This window comes from Podarcis raffonei, chromosome Z, assembly GCF_027172205.1.
Source record: "Podarcis raffonei isolate rPodRaf1 chromosome Z, rPodRaf1.pri, whole genome shotgun sequence".
Lineage (NCBI taxonomy): Eukaryota > Metazoa > Chordata > Lepidosauria > Squamata > Lacertidae > Podarcis > Podarcis raffonei.
The window spans coordinates 41,001,314-41,023,977 of NC_070621.1; the positions used below are offsets into that span (position 1 = coordinate 41,001,314).

The 22,664-nt window shown below is 42.4% G+C and overlaps 1 protein-coding gene across 1 annotated transcript; it reads left to right on the forward strand.

Moving 5' to 3' along the window:
• The first annotated feature begins 5,327 nt into the window (after window positions 1-5,327).
• Window positions 5,328-17,456, forward strand: FAM199X (family with sequence similarity 199, X-linked). Its single transcript, XM_053373675.1, has 6 exons — window positions 5,328-5,718; window positions 8,912-9,131; window positions 9,397-9,546; window positions 10,060-10,221; window positions 11,799-12,059; window positions 13,420-17,456. The coding sequence occupies exons 1-6, from the start codon at window positions 5,516-5,518 to the stop codon at window positions 13,588-13,590; spliced, it is 1,167 nt and encodes a 388-aa protein (XP_053229650.1). The 5' UTR covers window positions 5,328-5,515; the 3' UTR covers window positions 13,591-17,456.
• The last annotated feature ends 5,208 nt before the right edge of the window (window positions 17,457-22,664 follow it).

The window sequence follows — 22,664 nt, forward strand, 5'->3', positions numbered from 1 at the left end:
GTCACGTGACTCTCCTCTTCCCGGGGAACGTTCTATTTCATTCGAGCGCCCCCTAATGGCCCAAAGTCCGAAATGAAGGATGGGAGAAAGCTTGTTTTCTCCTGTTCTGGAGCGCGGAATTCGAACCAATGGCAAGGCAGGAGATTCCGAGGAAACATCAGGAATAACTTTCTGTCAGTGAGAGCTGTTTGACGGTGCAACAGACTCCCACGAGAGGAGGTGGCCTCTGCTTCCTTGTAGGTTGGATGGCCATCTGTCCTGAATGCTTTAGTTGAGATCCCTGCATTGCGCGGGGTTAGACTACAGGACCTTCGGTGTCCCTGCCGACTTTATGATTCTGTGATTCTATGAATTTGTCTGTCTTCGGGAAGTAAAGGGTAAAAGCTCGCGCCCCGACAAAGAGCGTCCGTCTGCATACTTGTAAATCCATCGTTTGATGACTGCAACGGGAATAGCGTCCTGTGAGGCATAAATAGGACACTCCGCATATAATGCGCAGATATTACAGGCTTACCCAACCTGGTGCCCTCCAGATATTTTAAATTTGTTTGCATCAATTTGTTTAAAATGCTGCCAATTAATCACAGTCAGTTTTTGTCATTTTCTTAAAAAAAAAACCCCAAAACCTAAGCATTACTAAAAATAAAGTACCAATTCTTACATTATGGTGTGAAATAACGGTTACATAATATTCAGGTGGAAAGGGTGCTTCTAGTGTGGTCCATTCAGCTAGCTGCTTGTTAGAGGAATCAAGAAATGTGTGAACCCGGACCCCTCTATGTATGTAAACAGTTATCAACATTAGCTCAAATTGAACAGTCACCGTTCTAGGCACACGTAACAGTACTTTGCATCTGCACCTATGAATTGAATAAAGTTAGGACGACAAATAAGAATAGTAATCATCATTCATAATTATATGATTTGGCTATAATGGCTAGGTTTGCAAATTATGTCCAGTCACAGCATCATACTTTTATAATAAATTGCTCTGCGCCATTAATTTTTATAGACAAGAAGTCAAGGAGGAAGAGGTAAAATCAGTTATGGTCCATTGGGCCCGGGACATTGGAAAGGCTTTGGAGAGAAAACATAATGAAAATGCTGTACCGATGGTATCTGACCCCGACCAAACTGGCCAAGATGTAGAAGAAAAGCTCTGACGTTTGCTAGAGATGCAAAAAAGCGGTTGCAAATGTGATGGGACTGTGTGAAGATAAGATTATTTTGGGACATAATATCCAATGAACTCAAAAAGATATTTAAATTTTCGTTTAAAAAACACACACCCTGAAGCCTTATTGTTAGGCATTATGTCCATTGATATACAACCCTCCGCCCCAGAACCCTCCTTATGTACGCAACCACAGCGGCGAGGATTTTAATAGCAAAAAATTGGAAATGTGATGTAATCCCGCAATAGCTGATTGGCAAACAAAGAAGATGGAATATTCAGAACTTGCAAGATGACTGGGAGAATAAGAGGAAACTCTAACCAGAAATTTAGTAATTTCATAATGTTCAAAGAATATCTTTAAAAGTACTGTAATAACACAAATCTCCTGACAGATTCGGATTGAATCTTGAAGTTCAAGGAAATTATAGAGTAAAATCCCCCCCCCCGATAATTAACTGAGAAGAATAATAAATATGAAGTGCGTATACACTAGTAAGGTATAAAAAGCACAATGAGGTGAATCGGAAGTTAAAGGCTATGTAATGTCAGATGAGGTGTTCTATGTAAATTGTTTTGTAACAAAGAATCTTCTTAAAATGAAAAAAAACCTTTTATAGATACAAACCACACTCATCTAATAATGTTATACGCCTGTACTTATTTATTTTTAACTTGCTGATAAAGCCTGCAGTCCAGATCCACTTAACTGCAAACAAGTTCACTTGAAAGATAAAGGTCTTACTTCTGGGCAGGCATATATAGGATCGCAGTGAAAGATAAATGCATATTTGTATGCACAGGTGAGCCGTAGCGGGAATTTACGCCAGCAACACAGGCTGTGTACACGTTACCGCTTACTGTGGCTCCAGTGCGCTCCCGCTGCTGTTGTTTAAAGTCTAATGCACACGGCATTAGCCACAATCCATAAGTATACTGTAGTTTATTTCAAAATACTCCTCTTTGATACGCTTTCCCTCAAACAAGCTTCCATCAGTTTTTAAGCTGCGATGTGTACCTTTGAGGCCGGCTTTGCCACATGCGATGGACAAAGGTTCGTTGAATGGGAGTTTGAAAACAAACCCAGTAATGTACCCTGGGTGAAGACATCTCCGCTCCCTCTTTGGTGTGCCCACTGGGGTTGCCGCCGCATGCAGGGTTGCCCTGTATTTAAATGTGAAATACGTGAAATATTTGAAATATTTAAATACGTCCCGTATTGATAGTTTTGTCCTGCATTTCAGGTCTCCTCTATGTCTCTCTTCGACAAGTTAGGGGCGCTCCCGAAACGCGTGTGTTTGAAAGGATGTGGGAAAGGACATGTCTTTAAGCTCTGGGTAGCCAAGGACAGGCAGATGTACAAATTCAGGTGTAAGTGTGCGCGCAGGTGTGCAGCGAGTTCCAGAAGGGCTGTCCTGCTGGGCTGCAAATAGGTCGTAACGGATTTCTTCAGCACCAGATGAAAATGAAAACGAAAATCGCCCCGTATCATGCCAGAAGAAAGGTTGCACCCCTAGTACAGCTTTGTTTAAAAACAAAACAAAAACCCCATATGAAACGCAGGGTGTGGAGGGAATCACCTTGCAACATCTTAAGTCGCTAACGAGCGTGTAGCTGTATTCATTCACTTATTTGTATATAGAATTATGTTCCTCTTTGTACTAGCCTGGGCAATGGCGGAAATGTAAATCCTCCTCGGTTTATTAATTTATTATTCTCAACCTCTTTGCTCACCATCTAGCTGACGACCCCAGATTCAGTCCCTGGGAATCTGCGGGTAGAACTGGGCGAGGCACTACCTCCCCACCCCACCCGCCCTTCAAAAATGGCGCCGAACGCCGAGGAAAGTGGTGAGGCGGGAGGCGCGCAAAGCAGGGAAGGCTGCTCTCGAGTAGACTCTGAGAAAGGTCTTCTTTCACCCTCTTCACGCCGCGCCTCTTGCAAAGTTTCTTGTTGTGTCTGGAGGCTGGTTGAATCAGGCACGACCCCTTTCTATTAGTAACCAATTTACCCGGGACTAGCCTGGTTCCCCCCGCACCCCAGTCCACTGTATACCGATGCTAAGCCGCCTGGACACCCGCTCCCACAAGGCTTGCAATTTGCCCTTAACCTGTAATCGGGATGTATGGCATTTCTACAAAGCCTTGAAAATGCTTAAGAGTTTACAAAGCGACAAGCGGAGAAGGAAACTTAATTGCAATTTGTGCTCGGTAGTGGAATTGTCCCCTGCTTGCAACTAGCTATCGGAAATGGACAGTAAAGGAATGCAAAATCTAACACGCAGTGTTTCTTGCACTTAAATGATATTTCCAAGGACCTGCATCTGCTTAAAGTACGTTGGAATGTAGGTCGCTAAACCTTCCATTCCCGGGGAACGATCTATTACAAAAACTAATGAGACAACAGGTTGCCCATTTGGGGTCCAGAAGACCCAAAATGGGCAACCTGTTGTCTCATTAGTTTTTTTAAATTAAAATACGTAGTTAATTAAAATACATAGCATTCTAGTTTACTAAGCAGATAATTGTAAAGAAGTGAATTAGTCATAGTTAGGTGAACCAATTTTTTTTTATTTTTTTTCCATCAATGCAGTTGCACCCAGTGCAAAATAGTAATAGATATGCAACAACCCCAAACTCCAAAGTCAAACCCCAAAGTCATTAACTCTGCAGGCAATAAACTCTCCTTTTCTTCTCCTGTAGGTGAGCACTAATTGTGCTAACAATGCAGTAAGCCAAACATTCAAAGCTCATAGAATTTGTCAGCAGGAATTATAGTAATGTCACTGCATATGTCCTCTTGCTTCATGTCAATAGCTCGCATATTTGCAAGCTCCAACAAACAGTAGAATGTTTCTCCTACTTGCTTGCAGCCCATATGATGTGTTAGTTCAAAAAAGCTGATGGTTTTATTTCCAGTTTTGGCAACCTTCTGCTGAAGAACACGGAGCAATTGCTGAGGGGTCTTGTTCCATTCGTGTTCCTCTTCTTCATCCTCGGTTGATTGAATTTCCCCCATTTCACCTAAGAGCTGCGGCTCTGGAGTTGTCTGCAATGGCACCAAAGTCTTCATCCTCGCTTCTGTAGCAGCAACCGCTTGCTCCACATTGTACGGAGGCGAGGCTTTGGAAGCGGCTTCCTGGTAGCTACAGGAGGGCTGCTCCTCCTTATCTGGCACTTCTCGATTTGTCTTTCTCACTTTCTTTTTCGGTTCGGAGGATGGAAGCATTTCGGTACTCTTGAAACCCTTTGTCACACTCGGCTCCCCTCCTGCCCTCTTTTTGGTAGCTGCCGCCGCTGCCGCCTCCTCCTCTGGAGCCACAGTTGGTTTATCCGCAGGTGACGGAGGGAGGTCCACCATGGCCACTTCACTTTCCAAAGGAGCAGCTCTTTCGGCATCCAACATGCTTCCTTCGTCGTCGTCAAAAAGCCCTGCAAACGGGATCAAGCCATGGTCGCCCTCTCTGAAAATGTCACTCAAGTCGTCGTCACAGTCCATGAGGGAACTTTCATCTCTCGGGTTGACGATAAAGCAGTCTATGATGCTGTCGTCTCTCATTAACTCGTTGATAGTTCCCATATCAACACCAAATATATTTCCCTCATACACAGGGATGTTCTCCGTGTTGTCTTCCATCGTAACGCTGCTTTGGTGCCAGCAACAGCGCCTCAAATTAGGAGATTTCTGATAAGGTGGTAGCGTTGTGTCTTTGTCCCAAGGCTATTCAGCGCGTTATTAGCCTCTTCGACAAAGCACGTAGCCTTTTTATTGCAAACCTGAGTAGCACCCAGCAACAGCTGTGCTGAAGCCTCCAAACCAGGAGAGATAATTTGTTTCCCACGCCTCTCCTGTTTGCAATCGCCTGCAGCTAGCCAGACCGAGGCTAGTGCCCTCTTATTTTTTACAACAAATTGAGCATACGTGGCTCTAAATTTGCAGCCGTCTAGTCCTTCAAATACTCTCGCGGAAACCATGCTCCCCACAATTTCCCTCTATTTTTTAAAACTCTAGTTTCAACGCCCACTTGAGCTCGCTGCACCCCTTGCCCGCCTCCACGGCAGGGGGCGCTGCAGGGAGAGAGAGAGAGGGGGGGGGAGAGACGGGCTTTCTTCTTTCTCCCCCCTCCCCCCTCCTAGGCAGGCGCGCGGCTCAGCAAGGAAGCTGGCGATAGAGGCTTCCGGTGCGATCGCCCGCTGGATCTCTGACAGGAGGCTCCGTTTGGAAGCCGGCAGTGATCGCGGAGGAGAATCGCTTTCTTTCCCGTTATGGCGGCTCGGCTGAGCCTTCCCGTCGCGGGGCCCGCGGGCGCCTGAGGGACGCGTAAGCCCCGCCGCCTCCGCCATGGCCGGCGAGGAGCCGCAGAAGTTCCTGGCCCCCGATGAGCCCAGCGCCCTCCTCTTCTCCGCGCCGCCCCGCGCTCACGGCGCTGGCGGCGGCCTCGGCTTGTGCGATGAGGGCTCCGCCTGCCTGGACGTCAGCGACTTCGGCTGCCACCTCTCCTCCTGCCACCGCACGGACCCTCTGCGCCGCCTCCACGCCCACAGGCGAGAACGGGGGGCGGCGAAGGGTGTGGGGGGAGCGCCTCCAGGTGGTCTTGTGGGCCCCCGATGCAGCGGCGGCGGCCCTGGCCCTGGCCTACCTCGCAGGGTTGTTGTGGAGGCTGGGAAGAAAGGGAATGGGAGAGCCGTGGGAGTTCAAAGGGTCGTCGACATGGGTGTGAGGTGCTGCGGATCATGCCCCGAATAGTTTCTCCCCCCTCCCCCCAGCTTTAAAAGCCTCTTAACTGCGTGGGAAGCTGTGGGGGAAAATTAGACGTTTCTTTGTGGGAAGCCCGAATGCCTAACACCTTCCCTATCTGGAAGAATGAATCGAGGCGGTTATCTTTTCATATCATCTTCTGCTTCAACATCTAAAGGGCCTCCGTAATAATAATAATAATAAAAAAATTCTTCTGTAGTATTTAATAATGCAACATTTTCAGTAGAAGCCCCTATTTTTGTTTTTATTGATTTCCCATTGGGAAGAATGCAGGTAGGAGAATTCTCTCCACGGGGTATTTCAATCCTGCACCCCAAAAGTCTCAGAGCAACACAAATTAATGGCGAGAGGCGGTGGGGGGGGGATTGGTACCAGTCGCATCCGCATTGTGCATTGAAAAGCACATGGTGTTTGGGTACAAGGAGGCTAAGAAGACTGCTGTGGGTAAGGGGACTGTATGGGCTTTTAAAAAACGTTTTCTTAATAAAACTAAGGAGAGACGGGACTAAATACTAACATATTGGCTTCAATACACTGATGTGGTTGAGGCCGAGTAGAAGCTAGGTAGGTTTGCTACTTCTTTTTTTAATAACCTGCTTGGCATGCAGAAAATTAATAGGCAGAGCTGTTCCCATTGCTGATATATCTGTGCGAGGGAAAGTGTCACTTGTTCAATTTTTTTATTTGCAGTACTGCTGTTCAGGGCAGAGGATCAGGGCCAGAAGAGAAGGTGGCAACCCTTGCAGTGGGTAGAGATGGCAGCTTCTTTTCTAGCAGGGCTCCTGTGCCCTTAACATATTCCCACGGAAGCCTTTTACACTGTTGATATTTGCACACTAAGCAAGTTTCTGAAATATGTTTCTGGACAAGCAGAAATTCAAGAATTTCATTTCTTTTTTTTGTAGCAGAGTGAAGCCTGCCCTGTCTTGTATCTGCCTGTCATGTACAGGTGGAACTCAAAAAATTATAATATCATGGAAAAGTTCATTTATTTCAGTAATTCAACTTAAAAAGTGAAACTAATATATGAGATAGACTCATGACATGCAAAGTGAGATATGTCAAGCCTTTATTTGTTATAATTGTGATGATTATGGCATACAGCTGATGAAAACCCCAAATTAACAATCTCTGAAAATTAGAATATTAAATGAAATCAGCCAAACAAGGATTGCAAATAGAGCAGTATTGGACCTCTGAGAAGTAGAAGCATGCATATGTACTCAGCACTTGGTTTGGTCCCCTTTTGCATCAATTACTGCCTCAATTCAGCGTGGCATGGATGCTATCAGCCTGTGGCACTGCTGAGGTGTTATGGAAGACCAGGATGCTTCAATAACAGCCTTCAGCTCTTCTGCATTGCTCGGTCTCATGTCTCTCATCTTTCTCTTGGCAATGCCCCATAGATTCTCTATGGGGTTCAGGTCAGGTGGGTTTGCTGGCCAATCAAGCACAGTAATCCCATGGGCATTGAACCAGGTTTTGGTACTTTAGTTAGCATCCCCATAAAGCTCATCTGCGGAAGAAAGCATGAAGTGCTCTAAAATCTCCTGCCAGAAGTATCAAAACCTGGTTCGCCTGATCTGAACCCCATGGAGAATCTATGTGGCATTGCCAAGAGAAAGATGAGAGACATGAGACTGAGCAATGCAGAAGAGCTGATGGCTGTTATCCTGGTCTTCCATAACACCTCAGCAGTGCCACAGGCTGATAGCATCCATGCCACGCTGCATTGAGGCAGTAATTGATCCAAAAGGGGCCCAAACCAAGTACTGAGTACATATGCATGCTTCTACTTCTCAGAGGTCCAGTATTGCTCTATTTGCAATCCTTGTTTTGCTGATTTCATTTAATATTCTAATTTTCAGAGATTGTTAATTTGGGGTTTTCATCAGCTGTATGTCATGATCATCACAATTATAACAAATAAAAGCTTGACATATCTTGCTTTGCATGTCATGAGTCTATCTCCTATATTAGTTTCACTTTTTAAGCTGAATTACTGAAATAAATGAACTTTTCCATGATATTATAATTTTTTGAGTTTCACCTGTAGGTACAGAACCCCTGATAGAGAAAATAAACAATGGTAAACTTCAGAAGGGTTCATGGCAGCCATTATTCCTGCTTTTTTGCCTGTTGGATCCCTGAAGCAGTTTGAAACACAAAAATTGCAAGATAAATACTTATAACAATAAAGCATTATACAATACTCAGGAATTTGCTTGGAGGGGGGTTGTTCTTGATTTTTTTTTGGTATCTTTATTTTAGGTCTGATTATGATTTATGTGGAAATTTTTCAATTTGGTCATGTATTTTTGATGTTTTATTATTTATGACTACTTTTCTTTGTAGTTGAGCATCCCCCCCCTCCCATTTTGCAAGCCGCCATAAGCATGGTTTGAATTATGGAAAGGCTGCATACAAATAAAATGGTGTATGTATGTAAACAATTTCAGTTTACAGTTATTAACACATCTGGCTGCAGCAGCATATTGAAAGCTAAAGTTTTGTCTGTGAAGTTCATTTGAAAAAGAGGTGCATTTACTTCTTTTCTGAAGCCTGGAAAGCTGCTAAGCTTGTGGACTTCTGATGGGATAATGGAGTTTATAGATGGGGTACCATTGTTTAAGAAATATTAACTTGAGGTCTAACTTAGGGCTTATTTTGTCATCCTTCGAGGCCGTTGTCTGGCTCACTGTGAGCTGAACATGAACAATCCCTAATCTGCCATGTACCCTTTGTTGCCCCATAACTGGTGCATATTTTGAATGGCTGCTTTGAAGCTCGATGCAAGATATGGGGGACACACAACTTGCTTACTGCATGTTATTGTGCACTCAAGGTCTTAAGCAGATACCTGTCAACAGCTGTTCATCCTGGTGCTTAGGTTAGCTGGCTTTTAATTCCAAGTAAGCTAGCAACATTCAATGTTACTGAAATACTAAGGTCAAATGTGACTGCCATTCTGTTTTGCAGGTGGAACTTGACTTCATGTGGCACGAGTGTAGCCAGCTCTGAATGCAGTGAAGAACTGTTTTCGTCTGTCTCTGTCGGTGACCAGGATGACTGCTTCTCACTTTTGGATGATCAGGACCTGACATCTTTTGATTTGTTCCCGGAGGGTAGTGTCTGCAGTGATGTCTCTTCTTCCATTAGTACATATTGGGACTGGTCAGACAGTGAATTTGAATGGCAGGTAAAAATGCTTTTATAGGCTGTCCCATGCATTAATAAACTGCCGTGGTCTGTATAACAACATTGAAAGCACTGTGTTTCTAGCTAGACAGTAGCCATAAGTCAATGCTACTTTTCCTAACACAGTTGGTTCCCATGTAGGTGTGTTTAGGATTGAAGCCTTAATTTTCCGTATTTAATTCTAGTGTTTTAGTTTGTTCCTGAATGTTGGACTGCATTGCTTCATTCTGAAATTGATCGGATATATGTATTTTTTTGTCTATAAGTTGCCTGGCAGTGACATTGCAAGTGGAAGTGATGTGCTTTCTGACATCATACCCAGTATATCAAGCTCTCCCTGCATGCTCCCAAAAAAGAAAAACAAGCACAGGAATCTTGATGAGCTTCCATGGAGTGCAATGACTAACGATGAACAGGTAAAACCTTTTTGAATTTGGAGACTGCATGCTTGTAAACAAATTTTTAAGGGCTAAATTATTCATAGCAGATAAAACTCTGGTTTGCAACAGTAAGTGCTAATTCTCTTAATTATATAGAGGAGGTTAATTTCTCAAGTTTTATTTTTCTGTGGTGTTATTCAAGGTATCTTGAATTGTGAAAGAGCTGACATTTATACCCTGCCTCCATCTAATAAAAATGTTTTAAAAGCCCCCCAAAGGCCATCCATAATAGACTAAATAGAGGATAAAGCATAACTAGCAGATAGCAACTGGTAGGAAAGAATTGGGGAGGATAGACAGTAAGGCTTGGCTTGTTGTCTAAAGAGAGCAGAGATGATGCTACCCAAATTTCTCTGAGGAGGCCAGTCCAAAGGCAGGAGGCTTCAACCAAGAAATCCCTGTCCTCCTCTCACAACCCATCTCCCCTTGAATGTGGGATTCTCAGTGAGCATCATTGGTAACTAACTACCTGTTCCATTGTTTTCTTAGGTGGAATACATTGAATATCTGAGTCGTAAAGTCAGCATGGAGATGGGGCTTCGAGAGCAGCTTGACATCATTAAAATTATTGATCCCACAGCTCAGATTTCTCCTACAGACAATGAGTTTATTATCGAACTAAATTGCCTCACTGATGAAAAGCTGAAACAGGTATGTGAAACTGAGCTTGAGATTCTTTTTAAACCAACTATTTGTCTTATTCTGGTATGCATGATCTTGCTGCATACTTCTATAAACAGTAACAATTAGTTGTTAATTTAAGGGCAACTGAAAGACTTAATGCATTTTATTTTGGAATGAGCTCTCATAAGGTAAAGCCCTCTTTGTTGGGCCCCTCAAGAGTAAGAATACATACTTCTACAATTGTGTCAGGGTTGTTCCATCCCTTTCGTTCTCCATCAGATTTTTGTTGTTACTCATATGTGTTTACTTGAAATCATTTCCACCATACCTTACTTAATAAAGAGATACTTATTGAAGGTAGTGGCCTGTGGATATCCTCGTCTATCAGCATACTCTCTGGAGATGGGGATCCTTGAATATCCTGGTCCCAGGCTACTTAGGGCTTTAAAGTATATTGAAAAGGAGGGGAAGTCATTGGTGTTGGTGGGTGAGCATCTACTCTTGGGTTTTCCTTTCTTTCTGCAGCAGAGTTCCTTTTACAGAAAAGTTTTCCTGCATCTTTTACTTCTTTACAGCAGCAGCATTGCAGCTCTTAGTGAAATCCCCATTACAGGAATAAACACCATTTGGTTCTGTTTTTCAGAGCCTTTATTGTTTACAAAACTTTACACTGGTCATTTAATAAAGAAAACAAATAAAGCAACATAATCTTTTTCTCTTTTAGCTATCCAGCCAGAGACCTAATGCAGACTCCTTCACATACTCATTTACAATGACCCAGACTTAGTTGAGCACCTGTTGCTGGGGAAATTTTCTGTTCAAGACCATTTTCAAAAGTTTCTTCTAGAATATTCCAGCCATTGGACCTGGTAAAGCACCTGTATGTATAGTAGGGTTCCCCCTGTAGTTGCTTTTAAAACCAAGTGAAGTTTCTGAACAATCTTCATATAGCATCATGTGGACCATACAGCACTAATTCAGGCCCCATCTGCAGTAGATATTCAAAGCAGTATCATACAACTTTAAATAGTCATGGCTTTCCCCCAAAGAATCCTGGGAGCTGTGGGGTTTTGTTTTTTAAGGGTGCTGAGAATTATTAGGGGATTCCTGTTCCCCTCATAGAGATGCAATTCCCAGACTTTCTTGGGGAGAAAGATTGATTGCTTAACCACCTAGGAATTTTAGTTCTGTGAGGGGAAGAGGAGTTTTCCTAATAATTCCCAGCACCCTTAACTAACCGCAGTGCTCAGGATTCTTTGGCCAGAAGCCATGATTAAATTGGTATAATAGTGCTTTGGATCAAAACAAAATAAAAAAATTCCTTCCAGTAGCACCATAGAGACTAAGTTTGTTATTGGTATGATCTTTCGTGTGCATGCACACTTCAGCCCATACCAATAATAAACTTAGTTGGTCTCTAAGGTGCTACTGAAAGGAGTTTTTTTTATTTTGTTTCGACTACGGCAGACCAACACTGCTACCTACCTGTAACTAGTGCTTTGGATGTTATTGTGTGGATGTGGCCTCAGTCTTTTGAAGGCCAGGTGTACCCAAGCACTTGCCACTTTGACTCTTCGCCTTGACTTCTTTCTTTGTGTGTTTAGGTCAGAAATTATATCAAGGAGCATGGCCCCCGGCAGCGGTCTGCAAGGGAGAACTGGAAGCGAAGCAGCTACAGTTGTGGCAGTGCCAGTGGAGTGAGCGGTGCCAGTGCCAGCAGCAGCAGCGCCAGCATGGTCAGCTCAGCGAGCAGCAGCGGTTCCAGCATTGGCAACTCTGGTTCAAACTCCAGCGCTAACATGAGCCGGGCTCACAGCGACAGCAACTTGTCTGCAAGTGCTGCAGAGCGAATCAGGGATTCAAAAGTAAAGCTTCAGATTCAGATGGACTTTAAAAAAACCTTATTAGTATACTTTGAATCATTGCAGTTAAAATGTAAATGCATTTACATGTTGCAAAAGCTCGATGAATGTTATTTTTTGAGGATTCCGGAGAAAAGGGTAGCCCACCTTTCCTGTAGGTAACTTGCAGCTTAATGAGCTCTAGCGCTCTTTTATTTTGCCATCAGATTTGAAAGTATGGAATAAGAGCTAAAACAGCTTAAGCAAACAAGTTCAGTATTTGTTAGCATTGTGGACAATTGAACTTTGAAAGATTAGCACTTTCAGTATAGCACCATTTCAATTACTCATATTTCTTCAGGAAAGCCATAGTATACTCCTGACCCCAAAGGGAAACTAGCTGTTAACTTTGGATTGTAGTCAAAGAAAATGTCATTAAGATTTCTCTTTTTTGTTTTCTTTTTAAAATTTTTATATCTATACAATCAAAGGTGAAGGAAAGCAGCCATTCCCGAGTCGAGTCACGTTTTGAACCAAAGAAAGCAATGAATATGGTCTTATGTTGTTGTTAAATTTATAGCTCCAAAAAAGAAATTGTTGGTTTTTTGGATTTATATACCACCCTTCCTCCTCAGGATGCCCAGGGCAGGAAACAGAAATGCAACTTAAAAAAAGAAAACAAAGCAAAAACATTCTAAAACAGTTTAAAACATTAGGAAACCAGTTACAGTTACATTATTCCATCCCATTACAGGATTGCCAGAAACAAATATTCTTCAGCCACCAAATGTCTGGGCAAACAGGAATGTTTTCAAATTCCTCCTGAAAATTAATAACGGTAGAGACAAATGTGCCTCACTAGGGAGGCATTCCAAAGCCAGGGAGCCACCACTGAAAAGGTCCTGTCACCCATCTTGCTATAAATCTGCTTTCATGCAGATTTCTGTAAAGAGTCCTTTCTCATTGAACTTCGTGTAGGGAGGATAGAGTTGGCATATCTCTGTGGGTGGAGCCTTCCAGCATCATCAGATTATTGCCATATGTAACTGGATATTACGAGGCATGTAGAAGAGGGTTCCTTTCTTCCTCTTCCATCCCAGTATCCCAGTAAAAGATGCTTACCTGAAAATACTGGATTAGTTTTTGGCTGTATACACAACATCTGTTTAAAGCACATCTCCCCACCCTAGTTGGAACTGTGGTTTAGAGCTATGATGCTCAGTATCCTTAACAAACTACAGTTCCCAGAATTCTTGGGGGAGGGGTGCTTTAAATGTATTGTGTGTACGAAGTCCTAGTTAAATATGTGTCTTGTTTTACAGTGGTGTGTACAGTTTTGTGTAGAGACTGGGATTGACTTTGGCCATTTCCTTTATTTTGACAGAAACGTTCTAAACAGCGCAAGCTTCAGCAAAAGGCTCTGCGCAAGAGACAACTGAAAGAGCAACGGCAGGCTCGAAAGGAGAGACTGAGTGGTTTGTTCCTTAATGAAGAGGTTCTTTCTTTAAAAGTCACTGAGGACGACCATGAAAGAGATGTGGATGTCCTGATGTGACAGGGGTGATTTTTTATTTTATTTTAAATCAGTGTTCTTTCTAAGCCTTAAGCCTATTATATTGTTTACATATACTTTTACCAAAATTTTGATTGGAGCTGGGGCTAGTTAGCCTGTGTCCCTCATCTATAGTTTAAAAGCAAAAAAAGGCATGTGATAAGAGATTAAGAGGATACTTAAAAAAAATAAAAATAAACTAAGGCTAATTTATTTTGCTTTCAAATATCTGTGAGTACTTTACTGAAAAGTTTGCATTTCGTTTGTAATTCCGCCTTAACCAGATAGATATAATAGTTGTTCTTTGGGTAAGAGTATTTCCCCCTCTACCTGCTTTTTGGCCTGAATGGCTTAATGTTATTTTCTTTTAAAAACAAAACAAAAAACTGCAACTCCATTAATAGTTAGTGGGTGACACGTTCTCCCAGTGGATGTGACAGGATTGCCCTTCCTTCTCCTCCCCCCGTGCCCTCCCCATCTGCTCTGAAGGATCCCTCAGTTTTTGCAGAGCAGATTTTGGGAATGTTGGGGAGGGCTACAAGGGCAAGTCCTGTTTGCACAAGCAAGACACTACAGTTTCACGTCGCACATTTTTGTTCCTAGTGCAAATCATATCAAGGCTTTAAGGCTACACAAAATCATTTTTAAATTTATTGAAATAATTATTATTTAATTTTTATTTTGCCCTATGCCCATAGAACTCAGGGCGGTTCGCAACATAAAATTACAATAAAAAAAAGAATACATAATAAAAACAGAAACAAAGAAACCCCAATAATTCTCCCATGCCTTCATTTACTGCAGGGACTGGGGAACCTTTTAAGCCAAATGCACCCCATGACTAACGTATACATGGCCCACAAGGGACTATTGAACCTGCGTTTCTGCTTGCCAGGGAATTCAAAACCAGGCAGGCAGAAAGTGCTTGCAAGTGCCTGTCAGGCCATGAAATATGGCTACATATAGCCGGGTGGGTCATTCATGGTGTGAAGGCCTGATGTGGTGTTACAAAGCAATAGGACAATCTGGTGAAGGAAACTTCTAGAAACAAATTCACATTTCCTCCCTCTAGATGCATGTGTGTATATGTTCCAAATCACTGTAGTGTCATGTGCCTTAAAATTTATTTGAGACCTCTTCTTTAAAGTGAAGGTTTTGAGGAGAACATTGCAAAATTGAAATTAAGCAGATAACATTTTCCTGGTGTTTCAAAAAGATAATAATGTTTATTTCTCAAAGTCCTCTTCAGCTTTTTTGGGGAAAAAGGCAGCGGTTGAGAGATTTCCATCCTGACCTTATGTTTTTGCATAAAACCACATATTTCTTTATTCAGTTTCATGGTTAAAGTGATCTCATTTGGTTAATATTTATGAGTGGTTTCATGACATTATTTGCTATAACAGAGTTAAGCAAGTGTGTTTAAAAGACCCGTTGCACATCTTCATTACTACTGCCTCTACATTGTTTAGCTTTCATAGCGTCAATCTGTGGGAGATGCACTAAATTCAGCGTTATGTGCATCCTCCAATACCAGCTAGGAAGCACCTTCTTCCATTTCCGACTAACCTCTGTTTATTTCACTTGAAGTGTTTTCGAACTGCTTAGTGTAAGCTACTGTTTGTCTAAAGACGCCAACTCAAAGTTGGTTTCTGATCTTGGCTCTTTTGCATAAACCATGGTTAAAAGCAACCGTAGTTCCCAACTCAGGTGAAAGTGGCAAACTCTGGTTAGCTTAAAACTGAAGTGGATGTTGCTGATCTCTGTATGGCCACACTGGATAAAGAGATAGAAGTGGGGAGCAGGTTCATGCATGTAATGCTAAGCTGTAGTTTAATGTTTCTGAATCACATCTAACTTTTAGGAACTGATGATACTGTGGGTAAATTTCAAGTAGTTACAAGTGTTGGACATTCACTAGATAAAGGGATTTCTACTTTAAAAGCAGTTCTTAATGATGTGATACTCCTGGCTCTAATTCTAAAAAGTTTCTACTAAAGTCTTGTTTCATTAGGCAATCACACATAACACACACACATACCCCTCCCCCAAAGCAGGAAACATTTGTTTTGAAGTAGCTCATAGGTCGCAGGTAAGATACTTTGGAGTAAATAGGATAAGACCACAGCCAAAACTCATCATTATGGCAATTTTTTTGAGTGTTTGATCTATTTTGCCTCCCTCCTAGATCTTGGTTTTTGTAGCTGAATGGTTGCATAACACTTTATAGTTTCCCTTTAAACCCCCACCCCCATTAATCTTTATTTTATTGAGCACATAATGTACTGTGTTTAAGGTGCTTCTCTGTCTAAACTGAACACACTGGTCACTCCGTGAACATTCATTTTGAATTAAACTAGCATTGTAAGTGAAAATGAAACTATAGCTGAGCCCCAACCCCATTCATACACACTTGTTATAGAATGGAAGCAAGTTGGGGGGTCTGCTTGGTAGACTTTTGTCTGGGTCCTATTTATCTTGAATGCTTTACAAGATGCATAAATAATTTAACTAGTGAAAGTGAGCAAATACACAATTCACCTTCTTTGGAATTGCTGATCTCACAAAGCTTAGAAGGAGCACTGAAAACTTGATTGGAAAAAAAGTTGTTCTCTTAGCCTAATAAGATCTGTTTTACATCTTGTTCTTGCATCTGCATTGGTTTCATTTTCTGATAGAAATGTTTGACTGAAATAAAGCAGTGACATTTGTGTAAGGCAGGATATAGGATGCTATACCCTGGTTCTGTTCAAAATGCTCGCTGAAGTTGGCGATCTCAACATTTAAAATGATCTTGTGGTTCGCAATAAGTTTTTGTTTTGTTTTTTCTGTATGTTGGTCAAAGAAAACCATAGAGAATTTCTCACACAAATATTACATCAGATTGTATATATGACTTAAAAACCCCTTAAGGCTGGTGTACAGCACTTGTAGAAAATGTTATAGGACATTAGCCAAATTTCTTACTAATGCTGAAATAAAAGGACCTGTTAGTGCTCATATTTTTCCCACCCCCTTGGCACACCTGCCTTCTAAATATTAGCATGCTGTTGACTTTCTTCCTTTTTGCAAACAGGTTTTCCCAGTAGATCAGATTCTCATCACTTATCTGGAAACCTTAACTTGTGGGTGACTAGCCTGTGGCCCTCCATATGCTCTTGGGCTGCAACTCTGCTGATCCCTCAGGCTGATAGGAGGTGAAGTCCAACCACATCTGGTGGATGCACAGTTTAGCCACTTCAACATGTTGGATCAGTAGTATTATACTCCCTGTGTCTTGCAGATTATTTTGGATTATTATTTGTCATGTTGGCCAAAATCAGTGCAGCAGGGGGGCAATTAACATTATAACCTGAGCTGTTATCAGATCATGTGCATCATACTGGATCAGAATGCATTGGGTGTGTGTGTGATGGTTTGTGACCGGGGGGGGGGGAGATTAGAGAGATGCAGGGAGCATCAAATATGTTCAGAAACATGGTTGAGAGTTGCTTCGTAAGGGCCAATGGCATTGGCATTCTGAGGATGTGTGCTTCATAACCAAAGCAAAGAAGATGTTTACCTTTGGCAATATACTTCAGATGGTCTTAAATACAAATAGATATATTAAATCTGGACTATTTTCCAGGTTCTCTGCAAAAGTGTATTGTATGCTGAAATGCACATGTACATACAACTGTTTGCTGTACATTCTGTATCTACTCACTATGATGTTTGTGGAAAACTCTGTTCTTTCTTTATTTTTTGATGTTGTGAAGGTTTTTCCCAATAGGATACTGTTTTACTTTTCTCCCCCTTAAGCCCTTAATTGTACTTTAAATTAGTGGATATGATAGTTTGGAATAATATTAAAATGAAACATAATAATGCAACTATATGTGTTCAGTGCCATACTTGGATTGCTCCTACAGATAAATGGATTATTTATGTGTACTATACAGTCATTGCATATGGTGCTTGGCAGAGTGAGTCAGGAAACACAGATAGGTCCCTGTTCTCAAGAAGCTTACAACCTGATTCCTATCAAGTCAGACCACTGACTTACCAAGTTCAGTATCATCATGGACTGGTAGCAGCTTTACAGTGTTTCTGCAGCGCTCTTCCTATTGTCTTTAATTGCAACACCTTTTCCCAGGGACAGGGACAGGTGTGTCAGCATGGGCCCCTCCTCAGCCTTGACATCTACCCAACAGCACCAACTACTTAATGCTGCCAGAAGGAATTTTTAAAAATGTGCTGTACAGTGGTACCTCGGGTTACATATGCTTCAGGTTACATATGCTTCAGGTTGCAGACTCCGCTAACCCAGAAATAGTGCTTCAGGTTAAGAACTTTGCTTCAGGATGAGAACAGAAATCGTGCTCCGGCGGCGCAGCAACAGCAGGAAGCCCCATTAGCTAAAGTGGTGCTTCAGGTTAAGAACAGTTTCAGGTTAAGTACGGACCTCCAGAACAAATTAAGTATTTAACCTGAGGTACCACTGTACTTTCATCTTAATTTGCTTGCAAGCATCTTTGGTTTCCACTAGAGGGCATCCTGCAACTACACAAATAGTAAGCGCTTGGTTTAGAAAGCAAAAGTTATTGCTATGTATCAAGTAGGTGCAGATAAAAATTCTGGAATGCAAAACCACTCAGAGCAGAATTTTAGACACATAAAAAGGTGCTCGCCTGCTTGATTTATCCATGAGAATGTCGAAGGTAAAGTAAATCAGTTTACATTAACAGATGATAAAATGCATATGTGATGGCTTTTGCATGTGTGCACCCCCCCACCCCCCCCAGACATACTTGTGTGGACCATCCTTTAGATATCAAATGGTATGTGTATTAGCATAAGGATCCTTAGAAGATGATACTGGGCAGCTTCTGTAAGTAAAGGTTAAATGGTGTTTTTAAATATGTTCTAGCAAAATGAGATCATGCTCTACTGGTGGCATCTAATTAACATGCCAAATGTGAAGTCTGAAAGACAACTAGATCTGGAGGCCATTTAGGTCAGCACTCTGCCAGATAGTGTCCAGTAGCTCCAGTCTTAAGACCAGTTCCCAAACTCACCGCACCTGCTGGACCACTTACAAATTGGTTACTGATTTTATTATTATCATTATCATTGCCTATTGTAGCAATTGTAATGCACTGTGCTCAATGGCCCATGGTTTTTAATTGTATTTTTATTGAGTATTACTTTTTTATTGTATTGTAATTTGAACGCCCCAGAATAAAAATTGTAATACGGAGCAATACATCTTATACAATGTATAAGATAAAAAGAGGCAATAGAAATACAATTAAGAATCAATATGGCTGTTTCATGTGGACATGTTGTGGATCACCTGAATGAGGCTTTTGGGCCACAGATCACAGTTTAGGAACCCCTTTCTAAAGATAGAGCACCATCTTAGTTTTCTGATACTTTCCAAAATACAGCCTAAAAGAGGCACAGTGAAACATTAGAGAAGGGGGCAAGGGAAGACTATGTCATCATTTCAATTACACATGTTTAGGCTGAGTTGCAATAAGAGCCAAGGATTAGGCACTAGGTTAGCATCTCCCAAATTATTGACCCCCCCCTTGGGGTTGATGGGACACTACAGGAGTTGAATAAGGACATGAAGCAGTTACTCTGTCACTGAGATGCAGCCGTTCAAAGGAAACCTATTCTAAACGATGAGGGAGAATGATCAGTGGATATAGGAAGCTGTCACAAACCAGGTCTCCACCTCTCTCAGTACTGTCTACTCTGGGGCTGTTTTTAATAATAATAATAACAATAATAATAATTTTTATTTATACCCTGCCCTCCCCAGCCAAGGCCGGGCTCAGAGCGGCTTACAAGCAATAATAAAAACAAGTTGAATGATTACAACTTAAAAACAAAATTAAAATACAACATTAAAATATTGAAACATTAAAATATTAAAATGTAGCCTCATCGCAGGAGGAGAAGGAAAGGAAAAAAGAAAGAGAGGGAGGGAATCAAATTGGCTCCAAGCCAAAGGCCAGGCGGAACAACTCTGTCTTACAGGCCCTGCGGCAAGAAATCAGATCCCACAGGGCCCTGGTCTCATGAGGCAGAGCGTTCCACCAGGCCGGAGCCAGTGCTGAAAAGGCCCTGGCTCTGGTTGAAGCCAATCTAACTTCCTTAGGGCCCGGGACCATTAGGGTGTTGCTATTTATGGACCTTGAGGCTCTCCGTGGGGCATACCGGGAGAGGCGGTCCCGTAGGTACGAGGGTCCTAGGCCGTGAAGGGCTTTAAAGGTCAAAAGCAGCACCTTAAATCTGACCCTGTACTCCACCGGGAGCCAGTGCAGCTGGAAAAGCACTGGGTGAATATGCTCCCATGGCAGAGACCCTGTGAGGAGCCTCGCTGCAGCATTCTGCACCCGCTGGAGTTTCTGGGACAGCTTCAAGGGCAGCCCCACGTAGAGCGAATTACAGTAGTCAAGCCTGGAGGTGACTGTCGCATGGATCACTGTGGCCAGGTCACATAGCTTCCTGCAGAGAATCCTGGAAACCGTAGTTTGCACTGAACACAGCTATAATTCCAAGCATCCACAACAAACTACAGTTCCCAGAATTCTTTGGGGTGAGCCATGTGCTTTAACTGTGTATGCAGCCTGGGAGAGCCTGGGAGTAGCTTTCCAGGGTTTCGGGCAGAGCTCTTTCCTGCCACTTGCTGCCTCATCCTAATTGGAGATGCCAGGGACTGAATCCGAGACCTATTTTCCATTCAAAGCATGTGCACGAATACTGGCTCTCTCAGTTGGACAAACCCATGTTTAGGTGTGTATGTCCACCCACCTTAATGGCTTAAAAGAATCGGTGCCGGTTGCATCTTGGGAAGAGAGAGAATTATGTAGCCAGGGTGCCACTATCACCAAGAAGACCCATTGCCACATGGTGAATTTCAGCTGCCCACGGTAGAGCTGCAAGGACCTCCCTCCAAGATCTCATGGGCAGATCTTTAAGGGAGAAGACACACTCCTTTAGGTATCCAAACCTTGTGTTGTTTAAGGACTTTATAAGCCAACCTAAGAACCCTGAATTTGGCTCAGTAGTGGATTGGCAGTCAGCATGCTCCTTTCAGAACGGATGTTCTGTGTAATTCTTAAGACAAATCCACTTCCTTCTTTCCAAACCAGTAGATCTGGGGGAAAGGGAAAAAAACCAACCATTTGAAAGGAACCAGCTGCGTTTCGTCCAGCTGCAAAACAGTCGATCATAATGCCCTGGAACAAATCCACTCACTGACCGATAAAACTATTTGCAGACTGATAAAATGAGTAATTTATGGTGCTGAATACCTTGTTGGTGAATGTATTAAAATTCTGAAATATATCTGTCTGCCTGGAAATTACAGTTAATGCAATTCCATATAATGCTTGAATTCATTTATATATTTGCACAGCATGCTACCAGATAAAAAGTGCCAAAATGTGTATAAGGAGGTCATCACTTGAGCTTAATTGCACACAAATTTCCGGCAGACTGTGATGTTTAAGACCAACAACAACAGCCCGAGAGCGAGAATTAATGCATTAGCCCATAAATGGAGAGCTTATACTTGCATGACAAGGGCCACATCGTCTCTAAAGGAGCTTAGTAACATTGATTTGTGATTAATCATTTTACTTAATGACTCATCTGTGATCACAGTGCAAGGAAAATGTCATGTTTGCTTAGTTGCATTAAGTCCATTTATCTTATGTTCATCCAGCCTATGTTGGGCTGTGAATATGCTTCGGCTATACAGTTGTGAAAGATGGATGTTGGGGTGTTTGTTAATGTGGATATTGGACACCCTACCTCTTCTTTCCAATGTGCCTTCCATTGTCCAACTGTAATCACATGGTACACACCAATGTAGCACTGCTGCTCTCTTCTCTATAGATAACTGAATGGGAATGGGTTACAAGCTTGTATCTGTTTAATGCCAGTCCTGCCATTTGGCAGAGAGAAGCAAGCAATTCTTTCTGCAGATGCTGGGGGACAGTGGTGGTGGGTAATCCCTCTGGCTGTTCCTCCTGAGTTATTTTTAGTCACCCCCTTCTGTTGCAGGGCAGTTCACTCCTAAACTAGCTTGCTGCTTCAGGTGCAGAAGAGGATGCTATCCCACCACTTGTGTTGATGTAAGATTCAAATGCCCATCCAAATGGTTTTTGTACATGGAAGGGGGAGGAGGCACCACCTTGTCCTTCACCTTAGGAAGCAAAATGTCCTGGGCATCTCTTTCCTTCATCATGGTTTAGTATGAATGCGTGTACCAATCCAACCATGGTTAAGATCAACCAGAGAAGGGGCAGGGCATGCATGCTAGAGAAGAAGGAGGGAGAAGTCTGCAGGCCTCTCTTGAGGAGCACTTAATTGTTACTAAGAGTGAGTTCTTCCGTCTGCTGTTAAGTATGCACATTCCTCAGAGATTCTGTAGCAGCTTCCTACAGAGCTTGGCATAGAACTGGACTTGGTTTGCATCTCTGTCGAATGATTTCATGCACAGAAATTTATCCTTTTATGATCTAATACTGTGGTTCCCAATTAGGGATCCGGGGACCGCTGGGGGTCCGCGGAATGCACCCTGGGGGTCCGCGGCACCATCCCCTGCTGGGGGACTCACTTATCTTGTTAATTGCACAGTGAAAGCCTTCCATGGACCACCCCAGCCTCTGCTTGTGACCAATGCCTGCCTGCTTGCATATGCAGTTATTTTTACATACAGAAGTGTGTTGGCTGTCAAGGATGAAAATACTGAAGCGATTCTTTGAGTTACGTGATGAAGTATGACTTTTTCTGAAAATTTCCATGTGATCAGTTGAACCACTTTGTGTGGTTGTTTATGGTAGCCTACTTAGCAGATGTTTTCACATACTTGAAGACTCTCAACACAAGCCTTCAAGGTAGTGATGTGAATATTTTCTACGCTGAAGATAAGATTGAGGCAGTGATTTAAAAAATAAGGTTATGGGCAAGCTGAGTAGAAGGTTGAAGCCTCATTAACATCCCAACACTGGAGACCACTGACAAAGAATTGATACCAGAAGATTACTTCCCTGCACCAAATCCTGAAAACTCATGGATAA